This window comes from Semicossyphus pulcher, unplaced genomic scaffold, assembly GCF_022749685.1.
Source record: "Semicossyphus pulcher isolate SPU_LCO1_2020_fin unplaced genomic scaffold, fSemPul1.0.p SCAF_23, whole genome shotgun sequence".
Classification (NCBI taxonomy): domain Eukaryota; kingdom Metazoa; phylum Chordata; class Actinopteri; order Labriformes; family Labridae; genus Semicossyphus; species Semicossyphus pulcher.
Genome location: NW_027211697.1, coordinates 3,366,048 through 3,390,161, shown reverse-complemented (window position 1 = coordinate 3,390,161; position 24,114 = coordinate 3,366,048). Strand labels below are relative to the sequence as shown.

The following is a 24,114-nucleotide window of genomic DNA, read 5'->3' as shown; positions in this document are numbered from 1 at the left end:
AGTAGCCTGCTGGAGGTCATTCTGTAGGGCTCTGGCAGTGCTCCTCCTGTTCCTCCTCGCACAAAGTACCAAATATCGGTCCTGCTGCTGGGTTGATGCCCTTCTACGGCCCTGTCCAGCTCTCCTGGTGTAACAACCAGTCTCCTGGTACCTCCTCCATGCTCTTAAGACTGTGCTGGGAGACATAGCAAACCTTCTTGCCGCACGTATGGATGTGCCATCCTGAAGGAGCTGGACTACCTGTGCAACCTGATTGGGCTGCAGGTACCGCCTCATGCTACCAGTAGTTACAAGGACACTAGCAGAACACAAAACTAAAGAAGAATCAGACAGAAAGTATCAGGAGGGGGCATCTGTCTGTGGCCACCACATGCAAAACCATTCCCTTTTGGGGGTTGATTTGCTTTTGCCTCTCCATTGCACCTGTTGTCTCTTTAATTTGCACCATAGCAGGTGAATTTGATTCACAATCACTTGTGCTTCCTAAATGGACAGATTGATATCCCTGAAGTTTAACTGATTTGGTGTCATAATGTGACGATTAAGTGTTCCCTTAATTTTTTTTGAGCAGTGTATATAGGCATAGATCTGATAAGCCTCCTTGCACAAGAAAGAGAATGTCTGAGCTGGAAAGATTTAAAAATATGTATGTTACACTGTTGTCTTACGGTTTGTAATTTTGGGGGGAAATGACCATCAAACATAAGAATATAAAATGTCTTCATTAGTTAAGTAATGGATTGTGTTATTGTGTTACATTTTAAAGCTACTGTGTGTAGAATCTAAATTCTGACTCCACTGGTTGTATCAAAAAAGACACAGTGTCTCAATTTTCTCTGAACCAAAGTGTACGCCACGCATATAGTTTAAAAAGAAACTACCCTCAGAAAATAAATCTGCATAGTATTTTATACTGTCAGTGGAAATACATTTCTTCACCTTTTTTAAATATCACAGAGAAACAGAGACCAGGTATAGCTTAGATATTCTGGTTACAATTCACAACTTGATGGAGAACAATCCATTTTTTTTTTCTAAAACTTGCTGTCTAGAAGATAAATACACAACAATCTTGTCACCCAAAGAGAACTACAACAAAAACAAAACACTTAAAACTTAAGCTAACTGAAAAAGATTTTTCTTTTTTACAGTAGTTGTAGTATTTTATCAATTTTTCATTAATATGTGACCTTACTTACTTGAGATTTATTACAACAAATGACATTATTGGTGCCTCCAGGGCAGGGCTTTTCATAATTCAGTCAATACAGTATTATTCAGTGCGAAGCCGTATATACACGTACATTAATCCAAGATGGGTGTATAATACAAACACAGTGACACTCCCTTTTACGTCTGTTAAATGGTAAAAGCACTAGACTTATATAGCGCTTTTCTAGTCTTGTGTCCTGTCAAAGCTGCTTTTACACTACGTCACATTCATACACTGATGGCAAAGGCCTACGTGCCAATCTCCAATCAGATCTATGCCCATTCATATCTGATGGCTATGTCACCGGGAGCAATTTGTCACTGCCCTGCCCAAGGACACTTTGACATGTGACTGTAGCAGTCAGGGATCGGACCCCCAACCTTCTGATTGAGAGACGACTGACTCTAAAAATATATAGGCAAAGCATCACACTTGCTAAGTGGTTAAACAAGAGTGGAGACCATTGGGGCAAGGATTTTAAGTTCAACGTTTTCTCATATATTAGGAGGGCGAGATGACGTGAAGCACAAAATACTATTCTGTTACTCTACATTTATTAAATACTATTATGAATTGTCATATTGAGACATAAATGCATCTGGAAGGCGGAAAAGGCAATTATGTACGTTATTTTGTATTAGATATTTTTTAGCGGATCCATTATGCAGAAGATGAAACAAATACTCTTAAACTTCTATTAACAAAGCTCGTCTGGTGGAGAACCTTTCCAAAAAAATGTTTTGAATATGTTTTCACATTAATGAAAGCATGTTTTTACAGCTTATTTATACAGTTGCGGAATAGGCTCTGTTAGGATCACATTTTTGTAATAGAGATAGCTCAGTGCATTACGATATGATACTACAAGGGCATCGTAGTGGGGTGAAAAGTGGGACTGACTAACCAGGGCCCCAGTGGGGAGGGGGGCCCTTAATGATCCTCAAATAATAAAAAAAAAAAATGTATTTGCATTTTTTCCCTGTCGTTCATTTACTTAGATTGTCTGAATAAATAAACAAACATTCGGAATTCCTTTCATGAAAAAATGAATTCTCAGAGGCCTGCTAAATGCGCATACGGTTCATTCCGCCCTGCGCCAGTCGGCTGGATTGATCTATCAGCAGTCAGTCGAGAGAGCTCAGTGAGTGACGTTGCAGTCTGCAGCACCATGTCTCCCCCAAAGAAAGCAAAGTTGGGGTTTCAAAAAAGTAAAGAAAGAAAGGAGAAGGAAAGAAAGCTGAGGGAAAACAGCTAACACCAGCTATTTAGATTCATGGCAGTCAGCCAGCAGGAGTCTAGCTTGGATTATATTTGCGTTTTATGTTAAAGTCTTTTGCGTTTATGTAAAAGATATTCATAAATTACTCGGTATAATGTCATATGACATATTTATAAATACTACCTCACGGTGAAGTCAATCAACTCTGACGCTTGCGTATTTATATCAACGGATTCATTACAATCTCTAGATTCATATGAATCGCTAATGCCCTACAAACACAGTGTATTTAATTTCAAATAAGATTATTTTCCATTATTTTCGGAGTGTAAAAGAAGTAAACTAAGAAGGGGAATAATTCCAATTTTAGGGACATATCATCAAGTGTGGCTGAATTTGACTCAAAGTAAACTGTAGTTTTTAACAAATAAGGCCAAATAAGGCCCCCTGGTTGTTCTTGACTTCAAATAAAAATATTTATTGCTTTTAATGGGTCATTGGGTAATGGAGGTGTGGTTATAACAACTGTGTAGGGTTGGCTTGGGCTGTGGTGATGGGGCCCAATGAGATATCTTTTCTAGGGGCCCAGAATTTCTGGCGACGTCCCTGCGCTACTATGCAATACGATGCATTACGATGTGATGTGATAAAATACGCTGCGATACGATGCGATAACACGTTGCACTACGATGCAATACGATGTGATAGGATGTGATATGATGCAATACGATAACATACGTTGCATTACGATGCCATGCATTACGATGCTATATGATGCAATACGATGCGATAACATACGTTGCGTTACGATGCAATAAAATGCAATACAATGCATTACAATGCCATAACCTACGTTGCATTACGATGCAACACAATGCAACACCATGCGGTACGATGTGCTAGCCAACTCTCTAAAACTCGAAATGAAAACATTTTTTGTTTCTAGGGAGCTTCACCAAAGATGCATTTGAGCGCAAATTTGGTTTATTTAGAACAAGACTGCAGGAATGCATGCAATGAAAAAGAAAAGCTGAGCTACCCATATAAACCAGTGCTTTTCAGGGTATAATACCCAGAGAACTTTATCTAACAGGAAGGAAGCCTGTTGTTTTACAGTGCTCGTTTCTCTGGCCTCCATTAAAAAAGCTGCAAATGGCTCACTGAGGAGAAAACTGATGGAAGGTTGAAGGTGAAAACTAACAGATAATTATAAAATTACAGGATTTATGAGAATTTTATTCTTTCAGATTTGCAGTGTTTTGCATGCCTTCTTTTTAGAACTAATTTGGCCAGTTGGACGAGATTGAACAGGAAGCTTAGTGGACGGAGTCCCACTACACATACTTGTTAAAGCTCTGTCATTCACACTCACACACACTCAGTCATTTTAAATACTTGAATCCTAATCCAAACAGTCTGATAAGGTCTTTCTTCGGATTATATCACCAATTTGAGTTTGTACATCAAATATTTAATTCAGGGAATTTACCCTTACCTTTGTCCATGATAAAACAGCCACTAGTCAAAACATTCTATAAATACTTTACATACTGTTACTATCCTGGTGTGTCTCTTCTTGGAACCATGGGAGAGAAACTAACTTGTCAGTTGGTGAGTTACAGAAATTGCACTTAATTTCCCTCGACTTAGCGCTGTTGTCGAAGTACACTGAGTGCACAGGCATGCTTCAGCATGTTCCCTTTCGGTTTATCCTCCAGTATGTGGGCCGAGGAGTATTTACAAACACATTCAGTTTCTCAGTCACTGAAAAATGCAGATCCTCTTGCCTCCTTGTCACATCTCACAGCAGAGTGGCATCAACAATGTAGAGAAGCAATAAGTGGAGTCAGGTCCTTGTTTCAGTGGTTCATTTACCACAGAACAGTCACTGTTATCAGTCATCATGGCAGTTCAGATCAGCAGAATGTGTGACAGTAGAGGGACACTCTGGCTGTTGTAAGACAAAAAGAGAGAGAAAGTGTTAAGTGACAATGTGAACATGCTGCATGTAACCCTCTCATCACCTTAAGCCCCTTTAACAAATGCACTCCACTCCTGAAAATGACTCAGTGGTGAGGATGCACTGACATGTACACACTCCTGCTGTGTGAGGTGTGTTTGTCAGGACCTAAATGTCCAGTAACTGTCTGGAAATTGTCAGAATTCATGTGTGAAAAAGTGTGCTAGCATCTGCTGATTAGTACAAGCTGTTTGTCGAATACCACCCTGCTGTTCTGTGATTGGCTGGTACTCGCCCCAAAGTTTGCCCGCAGTGCAGTAAGTTCTTTCAGCCAGGAGAAAAGGAGACAGCTGTTTGTGTCTGGTGTAAAAGTCAAGTTGACTTAATGTTTTTACACAAACGAAAAGGGCTATATAAGTACAGTCCATTTACCTTTTATCAAATATAATACACAGATCAATTGATGCCCCTTCAGCCTGCATTGAATATGAGACTGTTTATATGAGACAGCTGTCACTCTGCCTGTCACTGTTATCAGAGAGATGGTGTTCATTAACTTCAGTGATACACCTAAGAGTTGTGACCTACAGATTAACATCAGGCTTTATGATTAAATGACGCTCCCCCTCTTTCTTTCTTCCTTCCTCTCTCTCGGCACCGGGGGAGAGAAATGCATCTCGATGCATCTTTTATTAAATGTATTTTCAGCGCCATGACAAAGGGTAAAAACAAGGTATAACCTCTTAAATGTTAAAACAACAGTCACTGAAGCAGACAGAGAGAGAGAGAGCATCCAAGTTACCCACCTAAACTTTGTAGCAGCCCGCCCTTATTTGACAGGCTACAACCAGCCCTGATGTTGTGTTGTGCAAACACACTTTATAATATCTATGCTGTTAATATACACGTTGCTGCTGATTACGGAAAACTACCCATGTGTTTGACCTATTAGCTTTCCTGGCCAATCACAGCACAGTGGTTCTAGCATACTGTATAAAAATATTGCAAAATAAATTAACCCATACCAAAGAGTTTCAGTGGCATCCATCCATCTTTTGCAAAGACATTTAGTTCTAACCAAAAATGTAAAACTGATGTTGAACCTCTTTTATATTACAGCTCGTGGGATCTGTAGTTTTCTGCTGGCCTTGTGTTTAAAAGTCATTATACAGTGTTACACATTATAAACTCATATTTACCTTCATGAATGTTAGGTCTCTCTAGGAGTCACATTTGCATATGATAGCAGTGAGTTTCCCTTAAAGAGAAATGAAAGAGAGATGAGGTTTTAACAGATGGGCTCAGGTTTAATAAAATGATCATCAGTTAATAAAGCAGCTCAGTAAATCATTCATAAAAAAAAAGTCATGACTGAGCGAAAGTGAGAATAACAACCACAACACAGGAGGCCAAGAGGGAAGTCCCGAATTCCTAATAAATGTAGAGCAACTTTGAATGTAGAATGCCGCTAAGAGACTAAATTGGCTCTTCACTCCACAAGAAAACAATCCAATTTCCAGATGTGTTTATTTAACAAAAAAAACTGACAAAAGCTACTAAAACAAAAAAGCTAAACGTGACTGTCAACAGCAAATGTCCAACACGCCCTCCTTGTCTGAGGTCGCCCACCACCCAACTAAACAAGTAAAAAAAAAGGTGAAACAACACCCAGGTGCCACTTACCGGAAGTGATTAAACCATAGACTGTATAAAAAGATGGACGACATGACAGCTCCCTAAAAGTGAAGCTAAACATTTGGAGCGCCCCCTGCTGACTGGCTGCAGTATAGGTCATAAAGCCCGCCTCCTCCATGTTAACAGATGGGACATGAGTCAAACTATAAAATCAAAATACACCAAATAAATGTTTCTCAAACATGGTTTCTGTCCTTATAGTTAGTTATTATCATGCTGATTTACGTCTATGTGTTCATTTTTCTGCTAAGTTTATTTAGTTATTTGACAGCTCTGTTGACAAATACGGCTCCTGCAGCCGATCTGTTCCCGATTAGGAACGGCGAGAGGACACGTAACTAAAACAATCACTACAGTCATTGAAGTTTCCATGTCTGTGAATGTCTGCTTCAGACCAACACAAGAAGCTGTTAAATACACCAGTAATTTAAATGTGTTCTGGTTAGTGGAAGTGGCTACGATCTCTACTGCGCAGCTTTTGTCGTCCATATTTATAGATAGTCATTGAATTAAACCATAAAAGGGATGGAACAAAAGAAAGCATTAGCTGCAGCATAACCTCCATCTCTGTCTTTAGATGACCTCCTGCTGGGGCCGGATCTGATATGTATGTTACACTCTGAAAAAGACATTCAAGAGAATATAACAATTAAAGTGTTACTTCCACTTGACTTCCATACTTATTTTAAGGTTGGGAATCACCAGTGACCTCACGATTTAATGCAATTATGATTTTCAGGGCAATGATTCGATTACTAAACGACTCTCGGTGCATCACACCAGTTCAGGTAACATTGCTAAGAATTGTTGTTACCCTTCCTGGTTACAAACTAGCTAATAGAATTAACTTCAGTTACTGACTTTTAGAGGGTTGAAACTGACACACGATGCCAGCAAAAACAGCAGATTCAAGCCCAGAAAAGTCGACCAAGAAAATCGATTATTGATTTACTATAATCTAGTTCTGTTTTACTTACCAGGCTGGTATAATTTAGATTTTACTATAATCTATACCTGCCTACACAACTTAAGCAAGTCGGTTAAACCAGTCATCGACTATGTGCACCAATACAACCAAACAACAAAGAAGGTTTTGCTCACATTCAGCCGTGGTCTTTCATCCGTCCTAATCTGGCGGAGCTTGTATATCATGCAGGCGATAACAGCCAGAAAGACCACATTGAAGATCAGAGACAATATGAAGAACGGGTTGTTTGCTTGAGAAGAGAACGGAGATAACTTGAATTAATGTCATTTTTACTACACTGCAGAAATAAATCATAGATTAGAAAAGAGTTAACAATAAAATCAGTAGCAGCTCTCAGAGGAGCCCGCTGCCAAGTGAATAAAAAATGCAAATATACTTTACATGCAAAGTGATATACGCTAGTGGAATCAAAGGAAGGCAGTAGAACTAAGTTATACCCTAACTAGTAAAGCAGATCTAACAACAAACAACATATTGTTCACATTTGAACTCTTGTACATGTTTTGATGTGATCATTCATCGTGAATAAAACATAAAAAACAACAGGTCAATCAACAGTTAATAACTGAATAATTGTAATTAAGTAATTTATTAACTGGGGGGAATCTTTCACTTTTGGACTGTTGGTGAGTAAAAAAAATAATAAATCATTTAATAAGCAAATATAATAATTCATGCAGTTTGAAGACACAAAGTAAACTCTCTGCCTCTTTGACATATGAACCCAAAATACAAATATCAGTTAATTGGGAAACACTTACCTGTTTTATCCCCAATGCTTGCCCCTACGCCTGGCAAAATAAAGAAATGATATAGTTGTTATAATGTATATATTGCCTGAGATTACTGCAGTATTACTTAAAATGTAAATAATGAATAAAATAGATCTAGGCCTTTGCCATCAGTTGATGAATGAGACATGCAGTGTAAAAGTGCTTTGAGTGGACGGAAGACTAGAAAAACGCTATAAGTACAAACTGCCCCTCGCAGATCTATCAGAAACTAGTTAAACAACATTTTGAAATATTATTTTGAAAAGCCAGCAATCATGTTTAGTGATAGTTTGGCGTTCTGACCAAAAATATATAAATTGCTGCATGCAGCGGCCATGCGGCTGCAGGTTATCAGTGGTTACACGCAATGACTATACAGTCCATGGTTACACATCACAGAAACACCATGTGTGCTGGCAGGTCATGCTCACAGAGTGCAAATGTGAATGGTTTTGTGATTATCTTGTTAGAAAGCACACATCATAAAGACGGCAAAAATCAGTGTGAAATCACTTTCTCTTGATAAAACAACCCATATTAAACACAGCAATTAAATTAAAGGGGCTATATGTAACATTTCACATATATTCATCAATCAAATATAATTTTTTATTGCCAATGTGTGAAGGGATAGTAGAGGAACTGATAAATTGAGACCTTCCCCAACTTCCTCCATTGGCCCTAACAGCCTGTGGGCTGATTTTTGTGTAAAGCACTCGGGCCGTTTTTTTCCGCGAAAACAAGAGGATGTGACGTATCTGTGCGTTCTACGCCACTACAGTCAACAGTGTGCAACACGAGACAACGCAAGCTGTGAAATGGAGATGGATGCCAACAAACGACAGCACCCACAACAGCACCAACACAAACAAGGGGGAAAACTAGAGTCAACATCGGCAGGGCATGCAAATCATGGAGACCTTCGATTGCTTCTCTTACCGGGTGCAGCGTTTTTTCTCTCACAGCACAAGTGCTTCATCCCAGCTCTCTACAGTCGCCCTGCCCTGTCTGGCTAATGTTCGCTAATGCCGTTTGGTTACGGAGCACAATGCCCGAGTAATCCAGTGTATTTATGTTAGAGCTAGTTGGCTAACCTTAGCATGCTCGCTAACATTATGACGACCAAAATACTATCTGAGTGTGTATGTCACTTATCTAGCTTGACACATAACTTCGCCAGCTAACATAACAAATGGTGTTGATTTTGTAAATTATGTAGCAGAAAAAAGCAAATATGTATAACTACCGATTGTTTTCTATTAGCCAATATCATTGCATTACCTGCCTAGGCTAAGGTTAGCCAGCCAGCTGTAAGCTGGCAACAAGCTACTGTTAGCTTGTCTGCTATCGCAGAAGATTTGCCAGTTAGGCAACGTAGCAAAACACAGTCGAGTAGATAACACCAGCTAACTTGCGCAGACCCCCGGGGCTGATCTGGCAGGTAATTGAGTAATTTGCCGTTTGGTTACGAAGCACATTTCCAGATCCTTGCAGTGTAGGTATGTTAGAGCTAGTTAGCTAACCTTAGCATGCTCGCTAACGTTATGACAACCAAAATACTATCCGAGTGCTTATGTCAGTGTTGTCAGTCTATAAATTAGACCTGCGTGCAGTTTAACAAAATTGTTTTTGTGTGTACAATGAGATACTTTCAGCCGGGCGAGCGCACTTCTGCTCCTAAACACACTTTGACACGCAACACAAAGATAAGATTTATGTTTCGTGTCAATGTTTTTTTTTTGTTTGTGTTTTACGAGAGGAAAGACTTCCAAGAATGAGGACTGGTTGGTTTGCTGGCTTTCCCACAGTGCCACACAGCCACTTCCCTAGGCTTCTGTATATTCTATGGCCATGGTGTTATAACGATGTTCTACTTTTAAAAGTAGAAATATCTTACCATTGGTAACACTTTGGGGGCTCGCTGATGGACGGTTTGTTGCTGTCAGTTGCAATACTTCTTTCGTTACTGTTGGCAAAACTGGTTTTGCTGTTGTTCTTTCTGGCAGTGTTGTTGTTGGTGGCAGTGTTGTTGTTGTTGGCAGTGTTGTTGTTGTTGGCAGTGTTGTTGTTGCTGTTGTTGTTGGTGGCAATGTTGTCCGATCTAAGATTGTAATCAGGCAGTCATTCAAGTCATTGGGTCAGTATAAATTTCAGTATGTTAGCAAAGAAGAAGAAGCAGCAATACTGATGGAATTAAGTAGATGCAGTCGTACAAGAAGCATTTAACACAACAGAAAACTCAAAAAATGTGTTTGTATTTGTTTTGTTTTGTAGGTGGACAGTCCCAAATATAGTGTGAAATGTGTGTGCCATATGTACGTTTTGTGTCAAAGAACAATTACTTTAAATTATATGCTAATTTTAAATGAAATCATCCTGCTCTATTTCACATAGAATGATTTTACAGCTCCTGTGAGGAAATTCCAGTTTGTGTTGATTTTGGCGCCCCCTGTGGACAAAGCTGTACTTCTTATCCCTTTGCTGATTTTTTCTTGTGCATGCTTAAGTGGTGGTTTTTAACAAAAAATCTCATCCTGCTTTCTTTTACAGTCATATGTATCACTCACTTTAAATGTTTGCCCTGGAAAATGTAAACAAAGGCAGCGTGCAGTTAACCGCTTCATATGACACCTACCCCCCGCCAGCTGTTTCAGGCATTAAAAATAACTATTTAGAAGTAATCAATCTTGTCGCTGATGGTCTGGTTTGCTTTTGTAGGTCATAAAGAGTAATCAGAATTATTTTCAGACTGTTTCATAACCAGTGAAAAACTCCTCACAGGAGCTTTAAAACCATGTTTCCTTTTGCCTTAATGCAATAATTAAAGTTGTCAAAGTGTCATCAAAACACAGTTGTTAGTGAAACATAAATATGCAATTTGCTTCCACTACAGGAAAAAGAAAGCAGATAAGTAATTAGTAAAATATCAAAACACACACAGGCAAGAATAATGAGGTTAAAATGCATGGGGAAACTATAACAAACAAAGGTTACATGTGTAACCATGGTTCTCTGAGTGTATCTCAATGTAACATTCAGGGAGATGCAGTTCAGCAAAAAAAGGAGAGTTCTGCGATTTGAAATGCAGAGCATCAACATTCACTTAAAATAAATAAATAAATAAAAGGTGTGACTTACAAGCAAGTGTTATTTCCTGATGGAGCTGGTAAACAGTTTCTGAAACAGAGTTGATCAAAATCAGGTCAGGAATTTTAAAGGCCATGTGTTCTAAAATAACTCAACACATATGGTTAGATTACAAATTAATATTTTTTTTCTAGAAATATTATATGTGTGTCTTACAAACAAATACAATCACACTCACACACCACCAACACCAACACTGATAATAGAGCACGAATACTCACCATATTCGCAGACTGTGACGGAAGAAGGAAAGAAAAGACAATAATTAGAGTCAGAATTGGACATTAATTTAACATCTAAGTGTTTTATCCCCAAAATGCCTCTGCTACTCTTCAATATTTCATGTTTTAAGATATAGTGTTTTGTTTCACCTGATATTAATTCAATGAATGCCATGAGAATCTGACATTTGTTTCTGAAATATAAGAAAGTTTAGTATATAATTATAAATTATATCGAGGCTTAAAGTGCTGCAAAACTAGGGGTGGCCGGTGGTTGATTCTAGCTGTCTGCTCGGTGTCACCTCAGGTGTCACTGTTCTAACTATATGTCTGTGTTTGTTTTGTTGGTTCCTTTTTAAGATCAGCAACCACAAATAGAATCTCAGTCTGTGGTTGCTTGTTGGTTAACTAGCTCAGTGGCCAGTTTAGCTACAGACATTGAATGTATGGCGTTTGCCAACCCCTGGCTGCTCTCCGGCGCCACCCTCTTTCCAAATACTAAGAGTGCTTTCACACCCCACAGCTTTGGTCAGGACTTTTGGAATTTACTTGGAAAGTCCGGTTTGTTTGGACAGGTGTGAACATGCAATCGAACTCTGGTGCGAACCAAACCACCTGACCATGGTCCGCTAGAAAAGACGGGTCTCGGTCCGCTTAAAAACAAACCATAGTCTGGTTTGATTCAGGTGTGAACATGAACAGACTTAAAGTAGGACCTAATGTAGGAAACCAAAACACTGAGCATTGTGGGTTGGTAACGGGTGCTGACACTGGCAGAGACAGACACGCAGCCAGGCAGCAAGATGAGTAGAGGACAGACGTGTGGGCAGACCAAACAATTTCACAAATGCTTGTCGAAACGCACAAGAACAGAGAGGTGTTCAAACTGTTCAGTCAAAAACTAAAGGAGAATGGAACTGATCAAACAGTGGAACAAAGTCAGTTAAAAGTACAAAACCTCCGACAACAAAACATTAAAGTCTGGTGTATGCTCTCCCTCTTTGTTTACCTGAGGGAGTTTACCCACATGGACATTCTGACCTATCAGAGAGCAGTTTCCTCGCACGTCAAAACTTTTGGTCTGCTGGTAAAAACTGCCGTGTGAGCACATACCAAACTTTAGGCAAAATGCTACATTGTAACAATTTGGTCTTTGATTCGGACCAAACAAATGGACTTTAGGTTTGAAAGCACCCTAAACTTAATCCAAAAGGCAGCTGGACTTGGTTGAAGTTTTTGAAGACGTTTCACCTCTCATCCGAAAGGCTTCTTCAGTTCTAAACTGACTGGTGGACGGAGCTGGAAATATAAGCCTCTATAGGTCAGTACGCTAATAGATGTGTAATCAGGGGATTGAATACTCGTCTTCAAGAACTTCAACCATGTCCAGTTGCCTTTTGGATTAAGCTTAGAATTACCATTACCTAGATGACCTTCATAGACTTCACAGACCAAATATGGTCACCTCTGGCTCCAAAAAACCTACATGGCGACAGCGTTGGCTTGGAGAAGGCTGACATTACAGTGGCTATATCTTTTAGTTTTGGGGTAAAAATGCATTGGACAATTATGTTAAATTGTGTCATAATTAGCCAATGAATTCTTGAGTTATCAATCAATCAATCAATCAAATTGTATTTGTATAGCGCCAAATCATAACCAAAGTTATCTCGAGACACTTTACAAAAAGAGCAGGTCTAGACCGTACTCTTTGTTATGTTAGTTATGACAACAAGGTTACAGGTTACCTTGACCTTTGACTCCAATTATCTAATCAGTCCATAACTGAGCCCAAGTGGACATTTGTGCCAATCTTGAAGACATTTTCAGACAATCGCTTTTTACTGTTGTAGCTTCTTGCTTTACACAAAGCCAGAGGAGACAACTTTGCTTATCTTATCAACCACCACAGATTGTAAGAGCAGTACCTATATGACCCAAATTTGGATGCGACTTTGCTTTGGCCACCAAGCACATAAAGTGATGGACACTGATGTTCTGGGAATAAGTGCCATTGCACTTTTCAGTCTCTGGAATCTCTGTACATTGTTCAATCTGTGGAGGAAAAGCAAACAACAGGATTGTCAGAGATCATAGTTTAGTTGAACAAGTAGGGAAAGAGAGAAATCAACTATTATTCACAACAGTGAAAAGAAAAAAAAAACCACTCACCTTTCTCCCAAAGCAATGATTCAATAAGTGAAGCACATCTTTTCCAGATCTGCACGCTCTCTCTAGAGTACATTCCATGATATCCTTCATTGGGAGAAGCACACAGGTAAACACATCAGCCCGGTCACTTCTCCTCAAAATGCATTTCCCTGTATTAACACAATCTGGACGGATCGTTTTGCTCTCTGTTTTACTTACCTTGGGATCCTCAGTTCTCACGAGTTGGACAACGTCTTTCAAATATATTGACTTCAAACCGGAACAGAGAAAGAAACAAACACAAGATATTAAAAACTGTATTGCCTCTATTGTGATGTCAGTCCTTGGTTACGTCTAAATGTAAAGTTATTAGAGTAAAGAAAAAAACTGACTTGGCTACTGAGACAAAAACCACAAGAAGAGAAAACTAAAACTAAATTTTGTATATTAGACATAATGTGTCTCTGTGATCAGAGGTGCAGAACGTTTGAGCAGTACAAGAGGTCGCTCAGTCAAAAAGGACAACGTCCAGCTGGAGTGACCTGACACGCTCTAAGAAGGGCAGCCAAATTTATTTCACATTGGAGCCAGGAAGGGAGTGTTTAATCTGTTCTTGTTTCACAAAGGACAGGGCGTCCTGTATCAAATGTGTATGAGAGGGGGGCTGGTGGACTGGAAGTGCATCAGAATAACATGCCTCGCTAGCAGTGTGAGAAAGGCTACAAATTCAACGAAATAGGACGGCAGTTAGTGGTAAGTTGGTAAGACACCGAACAGGCCAACTATGGGTGAGGCGTGGATATTAACAGATGTGATGGCTCAGAGTGAGTCAAATACAGACATGTGGGTAAGCCGAAATTTGCCCAAACTTCATCAGCAAAGCAGACAACAAAATAAGATTGAATGAGACTGGATGAGATAAATGATGAAAATATACCAAATTTTCCTTGGTGAAATACTCCTTCGTGCAGAGAGGCATCACTTTTTGTTTTGATGAGTAAATCATGCTCAGGAACACCTAGCAAAACAAAAGTGTAACAGCAGCATTACAGGTCTGAGAACACATGTCAAACACACATAATAAAGACTTCTAGGGCTGGTTTCACAATCAAGGCTTTAATTAAGCCAGGAGTAGGCCTTAATGTGTACTAGTTAAAACAGGAAATTTAAGTAGCTTTCATGGACGTGGCTTAAGTTTAGCTTAGTTAGTCGGTAACTATGTAGTCCTGGAGTAAGGTGAGAGAACACCAGGGTTAAGCCTCATTAGGTTAAGAATGAGCACATATGCTGTTGGTCTAATGGTGCCCATAAAAACACGGAATGGAATTGAAAAACACAGTGACTGGTGTGAACCTGGAGATAAAACAACGGCAGAGGCAAAGAGAATTTGTTCAAAATACTTTAGTGAGTCTGAAAAAATTAAAACAAAACTGTGTCAGACTGCTTTCACTGAGCAAGAGAAGAAGAGGGGTTGGGCTGCAATTTGCAGTAAATTCAACACAAATTAAAATACAACAAGAAAAGTTTAACTTCTTGAGAAATATATTTTATGTTTTCAGTATTTTACTTTTCTCATATTTCTGTTTTTGTGACATACATTTTACAGTATCTGCCTTTATAGACTCTGTGGAAGAACCTTAAACTGGCGTAAAAAAAAAAAAAGAGAATGCAGATATCGGAGGAGAGCGATTTAATACTGGTGAATTGTACACCAGATGACGTTCGGACAGTTCAGATGAAGACCTGAAAACACATGATAAATATTCCAAAGAAAGTAAATTGGTTTCTGTTTTTGGTAAATATATTCCACTGTCTTCGCCAATCTTTATTCTTCTTTCATATTAAGGACCAAATGAGTTTATTGCTTCTAATGAAGCATATTAATCACCACAAACTATATCTTAAGACAGCCTTGTATTCGTCGCCTATTTAATTTTCCGTGCACACTACTTAAATAAAAAAAATAAATTAAAAAAGCCATAATAAATACATTCCATATTTGAATGCATCTCATCTGGTTGTGCTTCAATGTAAAAGCATCTCTGTATGCGAGTCCTTGTTAGTCATGGTGCAAGTCGCTTGAAGTTAAGACAGCTCAAAAAGGCATTTTAGTCTGGGACTAGGATTATGCCTCGTCTGTGAAACCGGCCCCTAATGTATCAACTAATCCAGACTTTAAAAAAAGGGGAGTTCAGCATAGGGTGAAATGACGCCAGCGCTGTTTGTTTACACGTCACTCTTCTTTACACACTGGGGCAGCAATACGATGGCATGATTTCAAATCGGTGCAGCCATCAGCTATCAGCCTCTGGAAGGGACGGCAAACTTTTCAGCTTCTTCTGTCAATACTCTTAGCTAAGGTAAAGCCTGTCCACATGACTTTGAGAGAGTAATCCATGCCTTCAGGTGTCACAAGTCGGATATTCCACTGAATTTTCTTTGCTGGATAACATAATTACAAAACATATCAGGACAGGACACGGTATAAAAACTGCAGCTAGCCTGGCCTCCACACGATGCCACAGTTCAACAGCTTCACAGAAGTACATGCGCCAGGGTGCGCTCTCTTAAAGCGACAATACGTATTTATCAAAAATGAATGAAATAGGCTATTCTTCACCTAAACATGAAATATTAAACATAAAGTCAAGTATAATAAAAACATACTGATTAGTTATTATTAGTTAACTCCTAATGTTCAAAAATTCAAACTTTATATGAATGTACACATTCTAGGAACAGGAAATAAACTATGAGATGAATTAACAATATAATCCTAGCCTCCAACAATGACTCTAACTCTCTGTACATGGGAGGAGATCAGTCGTCTGCTAACTGGGAGCAAAAAGCATGACAGTATTACGCCATTTCTGGCCTCTCGTCACTGGCTTCCTGTCTGTTTCAGGACTGATTTTAAGATTTTGTTGATTTTTTAAAGGGTTAGCACTTTGGTCAACCAACCACTTGCTCTTAGAAGTCAAGATCAAGAGTTAAAAATAGGGAGGATCGTGCCTTTGTTGTGGCTGCTCCTAAGCTAGGGGTCGCAAAATCTTGATTGCAGGCATCCCTGTTTAAAACAAAGCACTGCAGTGGTCTGAATACAACCCTGTTCAAACTAATTTAGTGCATACTACTTTATTACTGTAGGTCAGTGGATGCTGCATAAATGTAACTTACGAAGACAAACAGGTGGGCAATGTATCTCCATGATGTCATGCTGCCTCAGTGACCATCCAGACTCACACTAGGAGAGAAGAAGCACATCAAAAGACAATGGCATATTAGAGACAGATATATGAGTGTGTCATTATTGCTGTCACAAAAAGTACACACACACTGATGATACTTAATTATACTTATCAATGATGCCAGTTGACTAAACTCGAGGCATGCTATAAGAAAATAAAGACCTGGATGACCAGCAATTTTCTGCTACTAAACTCAGACAAAGCAAAAGGTTTTGTGCTTGGCCTCAAATGCCAAAGACAGGGTATTCAATTAAAACTGAAAGAGGTCCAGTTAAAGACATTTCCCTCAAGCAAAGGTCCGGAACATCATAATGTCTAACTTGCATAATGACTCAGTGCCGTCCATGTTGAAGTACTATAGCAGTTGCATCAACGTCCGTCCAAACAAATAAAGAAAGTACAATTAAATTATTTATTTTCACATAGAACTGTAGCGAGCAATCATAATATAACAATAATGATAATACTTCAATATTGGTAGGGAAATGGAAGTGTCTTTATTTTTCTAAATGAAAATCAAGCATGTATTCAAGTATGTATTTTACATTCTTGCAGGATTTAAAGTGCTAATGTTGCCAAGGCAGAATTCAAAAGAAAGCGAGAGAGTGAGAGAGAGCTTGACTTCCTCACTTTATGTTTGCCAAATTTTACTTCATGTTTTGCAGATAAAGTTATTGACTTTTATCATTGTAAGTTGGTCAACAATAAAGGTGCATGTCATTTTCAATACCACACCACAGGCCTGTAGAGTTTGAAAAATGTCAAGCTGTTCACATAACCACAGGTAATCAATAATAATATAATAGGCTATTTAAACATTGGGGCGGCTGTGGCTCAGTGGCAGAGTCGGTCGTCTTTCAATCGGAAGATCGGAGGTTCGATCCCCAGCTCCGTCAGTCTACATGTCGAAGTGTCCTTGGGCAAGACACTGAACCCCAAATTGCTCCCGGTGGCATAGCCAACGGGTATGAATGTGATATCTGATTGACAGTTGGGCACTTACGTAGCAGCCTCTGCCATCAGTGTGTGAATGGGTGAATGTGATATGTAGTGTAAAAGCAGCTTTGAGTGGTCGCAAAGACTAGAAAAGCGCGATATAAGTACGGTCCATTTACCATTTAAACGCACTGTAGGCCACACATGACGGCCCCGGCGAGAGAGAGAGTGAGAGAGCATCAAGTTTATCAGTGAAGTGTTTGTTCGTCACGGTTAATAGAGGCTACAGACTGCAGTTTAGTTCACAAAGAAAAAAATCAGAGTATCCGCGTTTCATAATCGTCACGGTCACATAACAATACGAGTCTGTCCGTTCTCGAAAAGCTCTGTTTTCGCGGTCTACTTTTTTCATGTTAGAGCACGCCATGTCTACTTTTCCTTAACCCACTTATTTTCTCCGACTGTGCCTCTGTCACTCTCCCCTCTGCCTGCTTCTTGGCGTCTGTATTCTCACACATCCACTGGGTCCAGTCGCGACGTTTATCTGACTTAGAAGCGTGAGATGTTTTACAATGCGTTGGTCTGTGAGTTTCCATCACTACCGCAAAGGCTGGAATAGCGGCGCCGGTTTGTCTTGTATACGACGGCAGCTGGGGCCAGATTCGGGGCCCATGTTTTCTAAAAATAGGCTGTAGCTGTCAAAGAGACCATCATCCTGGCTTTCAGCTCTACGGCTTCTCCAAGCTCTTATCTACAAAGCTCTTAACGGTCAGGCATCATCATATCTAAAAGAGCTTTTAGTGCCCTAATACCCCTCTGGAACATTGTGCTCACAGAATGCAGGCCTGTTTGTGGTACCTTAAGTGTCTGTGTGGAGTTTGTATGCGTCACCCTGCTCCTCTTGCTTTTGTCTTCTAATATGAAGCTTTTCTTATGTAGCCAGTGTCTTAAATAAATAGTCATATGTATCTGATTATCATAGGGAAATAGTCTCCCATTAAAATAAGTAAAAAAGCACAACATTTTACAGAATCCAGAGAGAGAGAGAGACGACACCATTATAGTTACTTTCATGATGCTGTGGATTGAACACGTGATCATTTCTTTAAGAGAACAAACACTGAATTTGGCGTGCAAACAATAACACAAGTTGTCGCCTAATGAACAAAGAACGAGAGACCTCCCTAACCCACTGCCCTTCCTCTTAATGTAGCACACATTGAGAACAATCGAGGGAAACAATGGGTAAACAAACCAACCTTAGAAAGAAAGTGAAACTCAACTTCTCTCAGCGAACTGTGGTCATTTCCACGAACATAGAATCACTTTGCACCCTGATTTGATACACTTCTGGGAACTGTAAGCTACTGTATCTGTGCAGTGTCGTCTTGTTCCAGCATGAGACAGGAAAGCCTCACCTCAGCTGCCACACGCATCACTACAAATTGAACTGACACAATGCAGACAGAGTTTTAATGTGGTTGCCAGCAAAGTAGAAGTGTGTACAATAAAAACATACAAAACAACATTAATATGATACTCACAGGAGGGACATAATACTAGAGAAGGTATCTTCCTGTGTGTGTTTCTCTACAGAATACGTCATTGTCAGATGCAGCAGCAGAAAAAACAGGTATAGGTAAGTGCTTTAGCAAAAGTATACTCTCTAGTAATCTACAGCAGATATAGTCATTGTCTCTGACGCATTAAAAAAATACAAAAAGTAATAAAATGTCTCCAGGCGTACCAGAGATACTGCATACGTGAGAATAGGACATGAGCTCGCAGTGACTTCTTCACTTTAAATCTAATAAGTTCATCCTAGTGGATTTTTGCGCCAAATTAAAGAAAATCCCTACATATTATGTTCATGAGAATACAACTGGAAAAATGGCCAGAAGCAAGTTTTTTTTTTCCAGGAGAATATGACATCACAGTGAAGTTGACCTTCAGCCAACAGCAGCTGTAAATGGGCTATCTTTTGTTTAATTGTTGTTAATAGGTCGTGCTGTGGACAGCTCTGGGTGCTCAAATCAGAAACCTGTAGTATATATTTTCATCAATAGCAATAAATCTTTGTTTCCCTACCCACAGGCTGCAGAAAGATCCCAGAAACATTCACTTCCAGGCTGCAAATCAACATAATGATTCAGCTAGCGATGTGCGCGTCCTTTTACTGACTCAGGAGTCACGGGTCCTCATCTCCACTAACTCATTCACTGATTCACCCCTCCTACCTGCTACTAGCCACTGCAAACTGCAAATTTGTGCAAGACTACCATATCAGCCGAACACTGTGAGAAAAACAACAACCTTGGTGCTTGTTTCAACTCAGTACTCGCTCCCACAGTCCAGCGCCCAGAGCTCGTTCCCTGCCCTGAGCTGAAGGTCTGACTCGAGTTACACGAATCAGTCACTCAGTACCCGCTCTCCAAACATGGCAGGGCACAAAAAGCACTTTTTCCGCACACAATCATGGGAAAACGAGCATCACAAACCCCGCGAAATGACCCGCTGTACTATCTGAAATAGATAAATTAGGTCCAAAAACAATCAGAAGGTCTAGAAGAGCTGCCCGATTAAATTTAATCTCCATTAGTATTAGCGGAGTGCTCAGCTGTAAGTTAGCCTGATCGGGTGACGGAAGTCTCTAGTGTGCGTGCTCTATGGGTGCTTGGGCAGGTTGGGGATTCAAGCTCTGGGTTACTGACTCGAAAAACCCGACCCTCTTTAGTGACTCATACAAACTGGAGTTAGTAAAAAGAGTCGAACCTCCCATCTCTTGATTTAACAAAACACTGCTGAACACTAATGAGATAACACAAAACAAAAACTTAATTTATAAATGGTAAATGGACTGCACTTGTACAGCATAGTACTTTTCTAGACCACTCAAAGCACTTTTACAAACCCTTTCACCCTTACACACACACATTCACACACTGATGGCAAAGGTTTTTATGCCAATTACCTATCAGTATCTATGCACATTCATACATCGAAAGCTATGCCTTCAGCAGCAATTTGGGGCTCAGGGTCTTGCTTAAGGACACTTCTACATGTAGCAGTCACATTGATCGAACCGCCATCCCTCGATTAAGACATGACCAACTCTACCTCTGAACCACAGCCGCATAAAAGAGCCACATAAAAGAGGATTTGACCTCGGCAGATAATTTGACTCCCACAATGTTGCAAACAATGAACACAACTGAAACAAACTGAGCTCCTGGAAACCGATTTTTTAAATGACACTCCTTAATCCGCAATTTTTACTTGTTTTCTTTATCTTTACCTAACGAAAACTTCACAGCCTTAAAAATGTATGATGGACAACTCAAGCGCATGATAATATACCATACTTTAAAGTCTAGCTCATGAACCTTTTTTCTTTAGACACCTGTCATTTCCTTAAACTGTTAGAATTGTCAAATATGTTGTAATGGACACTAGCACTGATCAATATAAATAAAATATCCTCATCATAGTTTTTGCTCTATCACCCAGCTCTACACAGAGTGACCTGCAGGATGCTTTGTGTACAGAGAGAATGGACTCTGACGGTTCCTTATCAAGGGATTTGATGCAACACTAGTGAAGTCTGAATTCATAGCTATAAGTCATAGAAACCACTCCTCAATGTGGGTTATAAATCATGTTGTGGTCGAAGTGTAGCAATGTTATTCTAATATTAGTTTAACTTTTACTTTTTTGATAATTTAAATTAGAATAACCATACCTTCCTATATGAGGGTGTTAAAAAAAATACAGGGCAGCAACTTATGATTGTATTAATTTGATGATCATATTCTTGCTAATGGTATTATAAAATCAATAATATTTTAATTCTAGGGCTGTCAATCGATTAACATATTTAATCGCGATTAATCGCATGGTTGTCCATAGTTAACTCGAGATTAATCGCACATTTTTTAAGACTCTTATCAACATTGGAATGGACAAATATGCTTCCTTTATGCAAATGTATGTTTATTATTACGGCAACATTCCAAAACAATACTGTCCAGAATATTCTACAGAATAACCTCAAAGGCACCTCATGCTCAAAAACTATGCTGAAAGCATAATATGGCAATCATTGCATATAGGCTATCAATGATTTCTGTGAGAAGCACATCACATGTAGATTTACTCAGTCTGGATTACCCTCTTTCTATATGCTTATTTCTTACTTCCACACTTTAATTGTACTCTCTTCTTCACCTTAATTCACGTTTTAAGTCACAAACTACTTTAATCTGATCACTTTGCTATGCATCAGTCCCCCCAACACACCTGCACCCCTGCTCTCGGCACAGCTGCTGGCCCCGCCCGTTTTTTCTGTCTGTCGCTCTGTCTGCTTTGGTTACTGTCTTCATCAGCAGTCTGTTTAATTAAGTCACAAAAGTTAAACATTTTCTCTCGCAATTCAGTTCTCACAGCACGTGAGCCACGTATGCACGAGGGACTTTACTAATGACGTAGCGATCAAACGATCTGCACCTTTTTATAAGCTTTATAAACAGCGACAATCAATGCATTTACAATAGGGACATACGGTGATACACAGTAGGAATGTTTACATTGCGTTACAGAACTGCATATGATTGTGTGCGGACAGAGAGCGACTTGATGTCCTGTGACTCCTATCACTGTTTCAGTGCTCTTCCTCAACAAACAGAGCAGGCGAACGACCGTTCATTTGGAGCGTAGTCGTTTAATTTCATAGAAATCTGAAGCAGCCCCGGTGCCCGGCAAAATGTATGTAGCGGAAACACTGCTAGTGGTAACTCAGTTCACATCGACAGTAAATACAAATAACTACTGTCTTGTCCAGGGAACCATCTAGCAGGGCTTTGAGGCTGAACTTGCCATTTAAAAGAGGCCTTTCTTTATCCATTTCTGCTCACGGAGGTTTGTTTCTGCATGCTACCCACAATATTGCGACTGCATAGCTTCCAGATTTCTCATACTACGGGGCGGGCGGAGGGTCAAAATAATAGAACGCGCGTGTGTTAATCCTGTGTCAAAAAAATTACTGCCGTTAAAGGGAATGTGCGTTAACGCGTTATTAACGCCCTAATTAATTCACAAAACTGTGAAGAATGTGAACCTTAATTTCCCTAAGCCCATGGTGACGTCATCAAATGTCTGAGCAGTTGTCCAAACCCCGGGCATATGCTGGTAATAACGATATTAACACAGGAAAGTCGCAAATTCTCATATTTAAGAAGCCGGAACCTGATACTTTTTTTTAAATATACATTTTGCTTCGGAAAAAAAGTAATCTTAAACAATTAATCGACTCCACAATTTATAGGTTCTTATAGAATTAGCGAAGTAATTACTTAAGAAAAACGTCCCTTTATTTTTCATGAATATTAACACTTATGTTGAAATGTATTGTTGTTTTAACACATTCTCATGCATATTCAGCTGCAGATATATTTATATGGTTCAATTAATTAATTCGATTTTGTCCATGTTTATTTACAAAAAAGAGAAAATGGGGGAAACTAATGTTGTAATTATCTACCATAGCCTGCGCCCCGAAATACTACTACCGAAATAAATTCACAAATACTGTGTGGATATAGATAAAATGGGAATTTTAACTATACATAGCCCTTTTCTTTCCAAACACTACAAATAAGCCTACATTTGTATAGTAAAATTAAAACGTTCATGCAAAGGCAATAAAGAGGACCCACAGAGAGAAAGGCTGGGCCTGATTGAGTCATGTTAAGGCTACAGGTAAAACGAGGTGTCCCCACTCCCTCCGAGTACATTTACCGATAACCTCCAACATTTCTGTCATCTAAAGGCCATTACTGTGTGTACCCCACGCTTACGCGGCTCCTCTACAGACCTCAGAAAGCCAACAGTTGCACGAGCCACGTCAATCAAAAAGAATTACTCAGTTTGCGACTTCACTCCGGTGTGACCCCTCTCTTCTGTCATGATAGTCCAACAGGTTACATTTGTCGCAGGAGAAGGACGTCTGGCATTTAAAACACAGCCCTGATAATAACTACAAGTAATGTGAGGCTTACCGTGCGGTGCTGTTAGCGTTGTCCTCGCATTCTCCAATGACTATTTACTTTCACTTTCTACCTTTAATGCTCCCTTTTTATGTATGATCTAATCACCGTAGTTTCCAGAAGAGGGACTGTGCTCCAATAAACTGCCACAGAAAGCGAATGAAAATAACATCACTCCCACACGGGTGGAAAGTTTAGGACTTAAAACTGTTATACAGAAGGCGGACCAATAAGCCCACTCTTATCTTCACCTGGGTGGATCTTATCTGTTCTATCACTGACTTGTGAAGTTTCAAAGAGTTGAAGTGGATAAAGCATAGTACTACACCCAAAATCTAAAATCCAAATTAATGCCTTGCATTCAACTGCAGTAGTAACAAGTAGCCACATACACTGCTTTGTCAGATTGAAATGTAGCATCTAAGGAGATGCTTGTTCAAAAGTAGCATACATCTTATAAACTTCACACAGCACTACAGCAGCTTGACTTATCTACTGTCAATGTTTTTCGCAAAATATAAC

At 39.5% G+C, this 24,114-nt stretch overlaps 1 protein-coding gene across 4 annotated transcripts; it reads right to left on the bottom strand.

Annotated features, from left to right (window-relative positions):
• Positions 1-891: 891 nt before the first annotated feature.
• On the bottom strand, positions 892-23,767 carry LOC138603063 (uncharacterized). Of its 4 annotated transcripts, XM_069674720.1 has the most exons (13): positions 23,605-23,767; positions 16,545-16,611; positions 14,305-14,385; positions 13,587-13,637; positions 13,389-13,472; positions 13,145-13,271; positions 11,217-11,228; positions 10,987-11,025; positions 9,746-9,949; positions 7,837-7,866; positions 7,189-7,304; positions 5,592-5,650; positions 892-4,383 (listed from the first exon to the last, which is right to left on the bottom strand). In XM_069674720.1, the coding sequence occupies exons 2-12, from the start codon at positions 16,581-16,583 to the stop codon at positions 5,603-5,605; spliced, it is 831 nt and encodes a 276-aa protein (XP_069530821.1). In that variant the 5' UTR covers positions 16,584-16,611; positions 23,605-23,767; the 3' UTR covers positions 892-4,383; positions 5,592-5,602. The 4 variants fall into 4 exon arrangements, with proteins under 4 accessions (XP_069530821.1, XP_069530818.1, XP_069530820.1 ...); XM_069674717.1 differs by lacking the exons at positions 892-4,383; positions 5,592-5,650 and adding an exon at positions 5,996-6,706; XM_069674719.1 differs by lacking the exons at positions 892-4,383; positions 5,592-5,650; positions 23,605-23,767 and adding exons at positions 5,996-6,706; positions 18,811-18,857.
• Positions 23,768-24,114: the final 347 nt, after the last annotated feature.

Coding starts and splice junctions, on each gene's coding strand:
- LOC138603063 (XM_069674717.1), bottom strand. CDS start 16,583: ATGACATCATGGAGATACATTGCCCACCTGTTTGTCTTC. Junction 13,638..14,304: donor ATTTCACCAAGGAAAATTTG/GTATATTTTCAT, acceptor TCCGGTTTGAAG/TCAATATATTTGAAAGACGT. Junction 9,950..10,986: donor TCAGGAAATAACACTTGCTT/GTAAGTCACACC, acceptor TTACAATCTTAG/ATCGGACAACATTGCCACCA.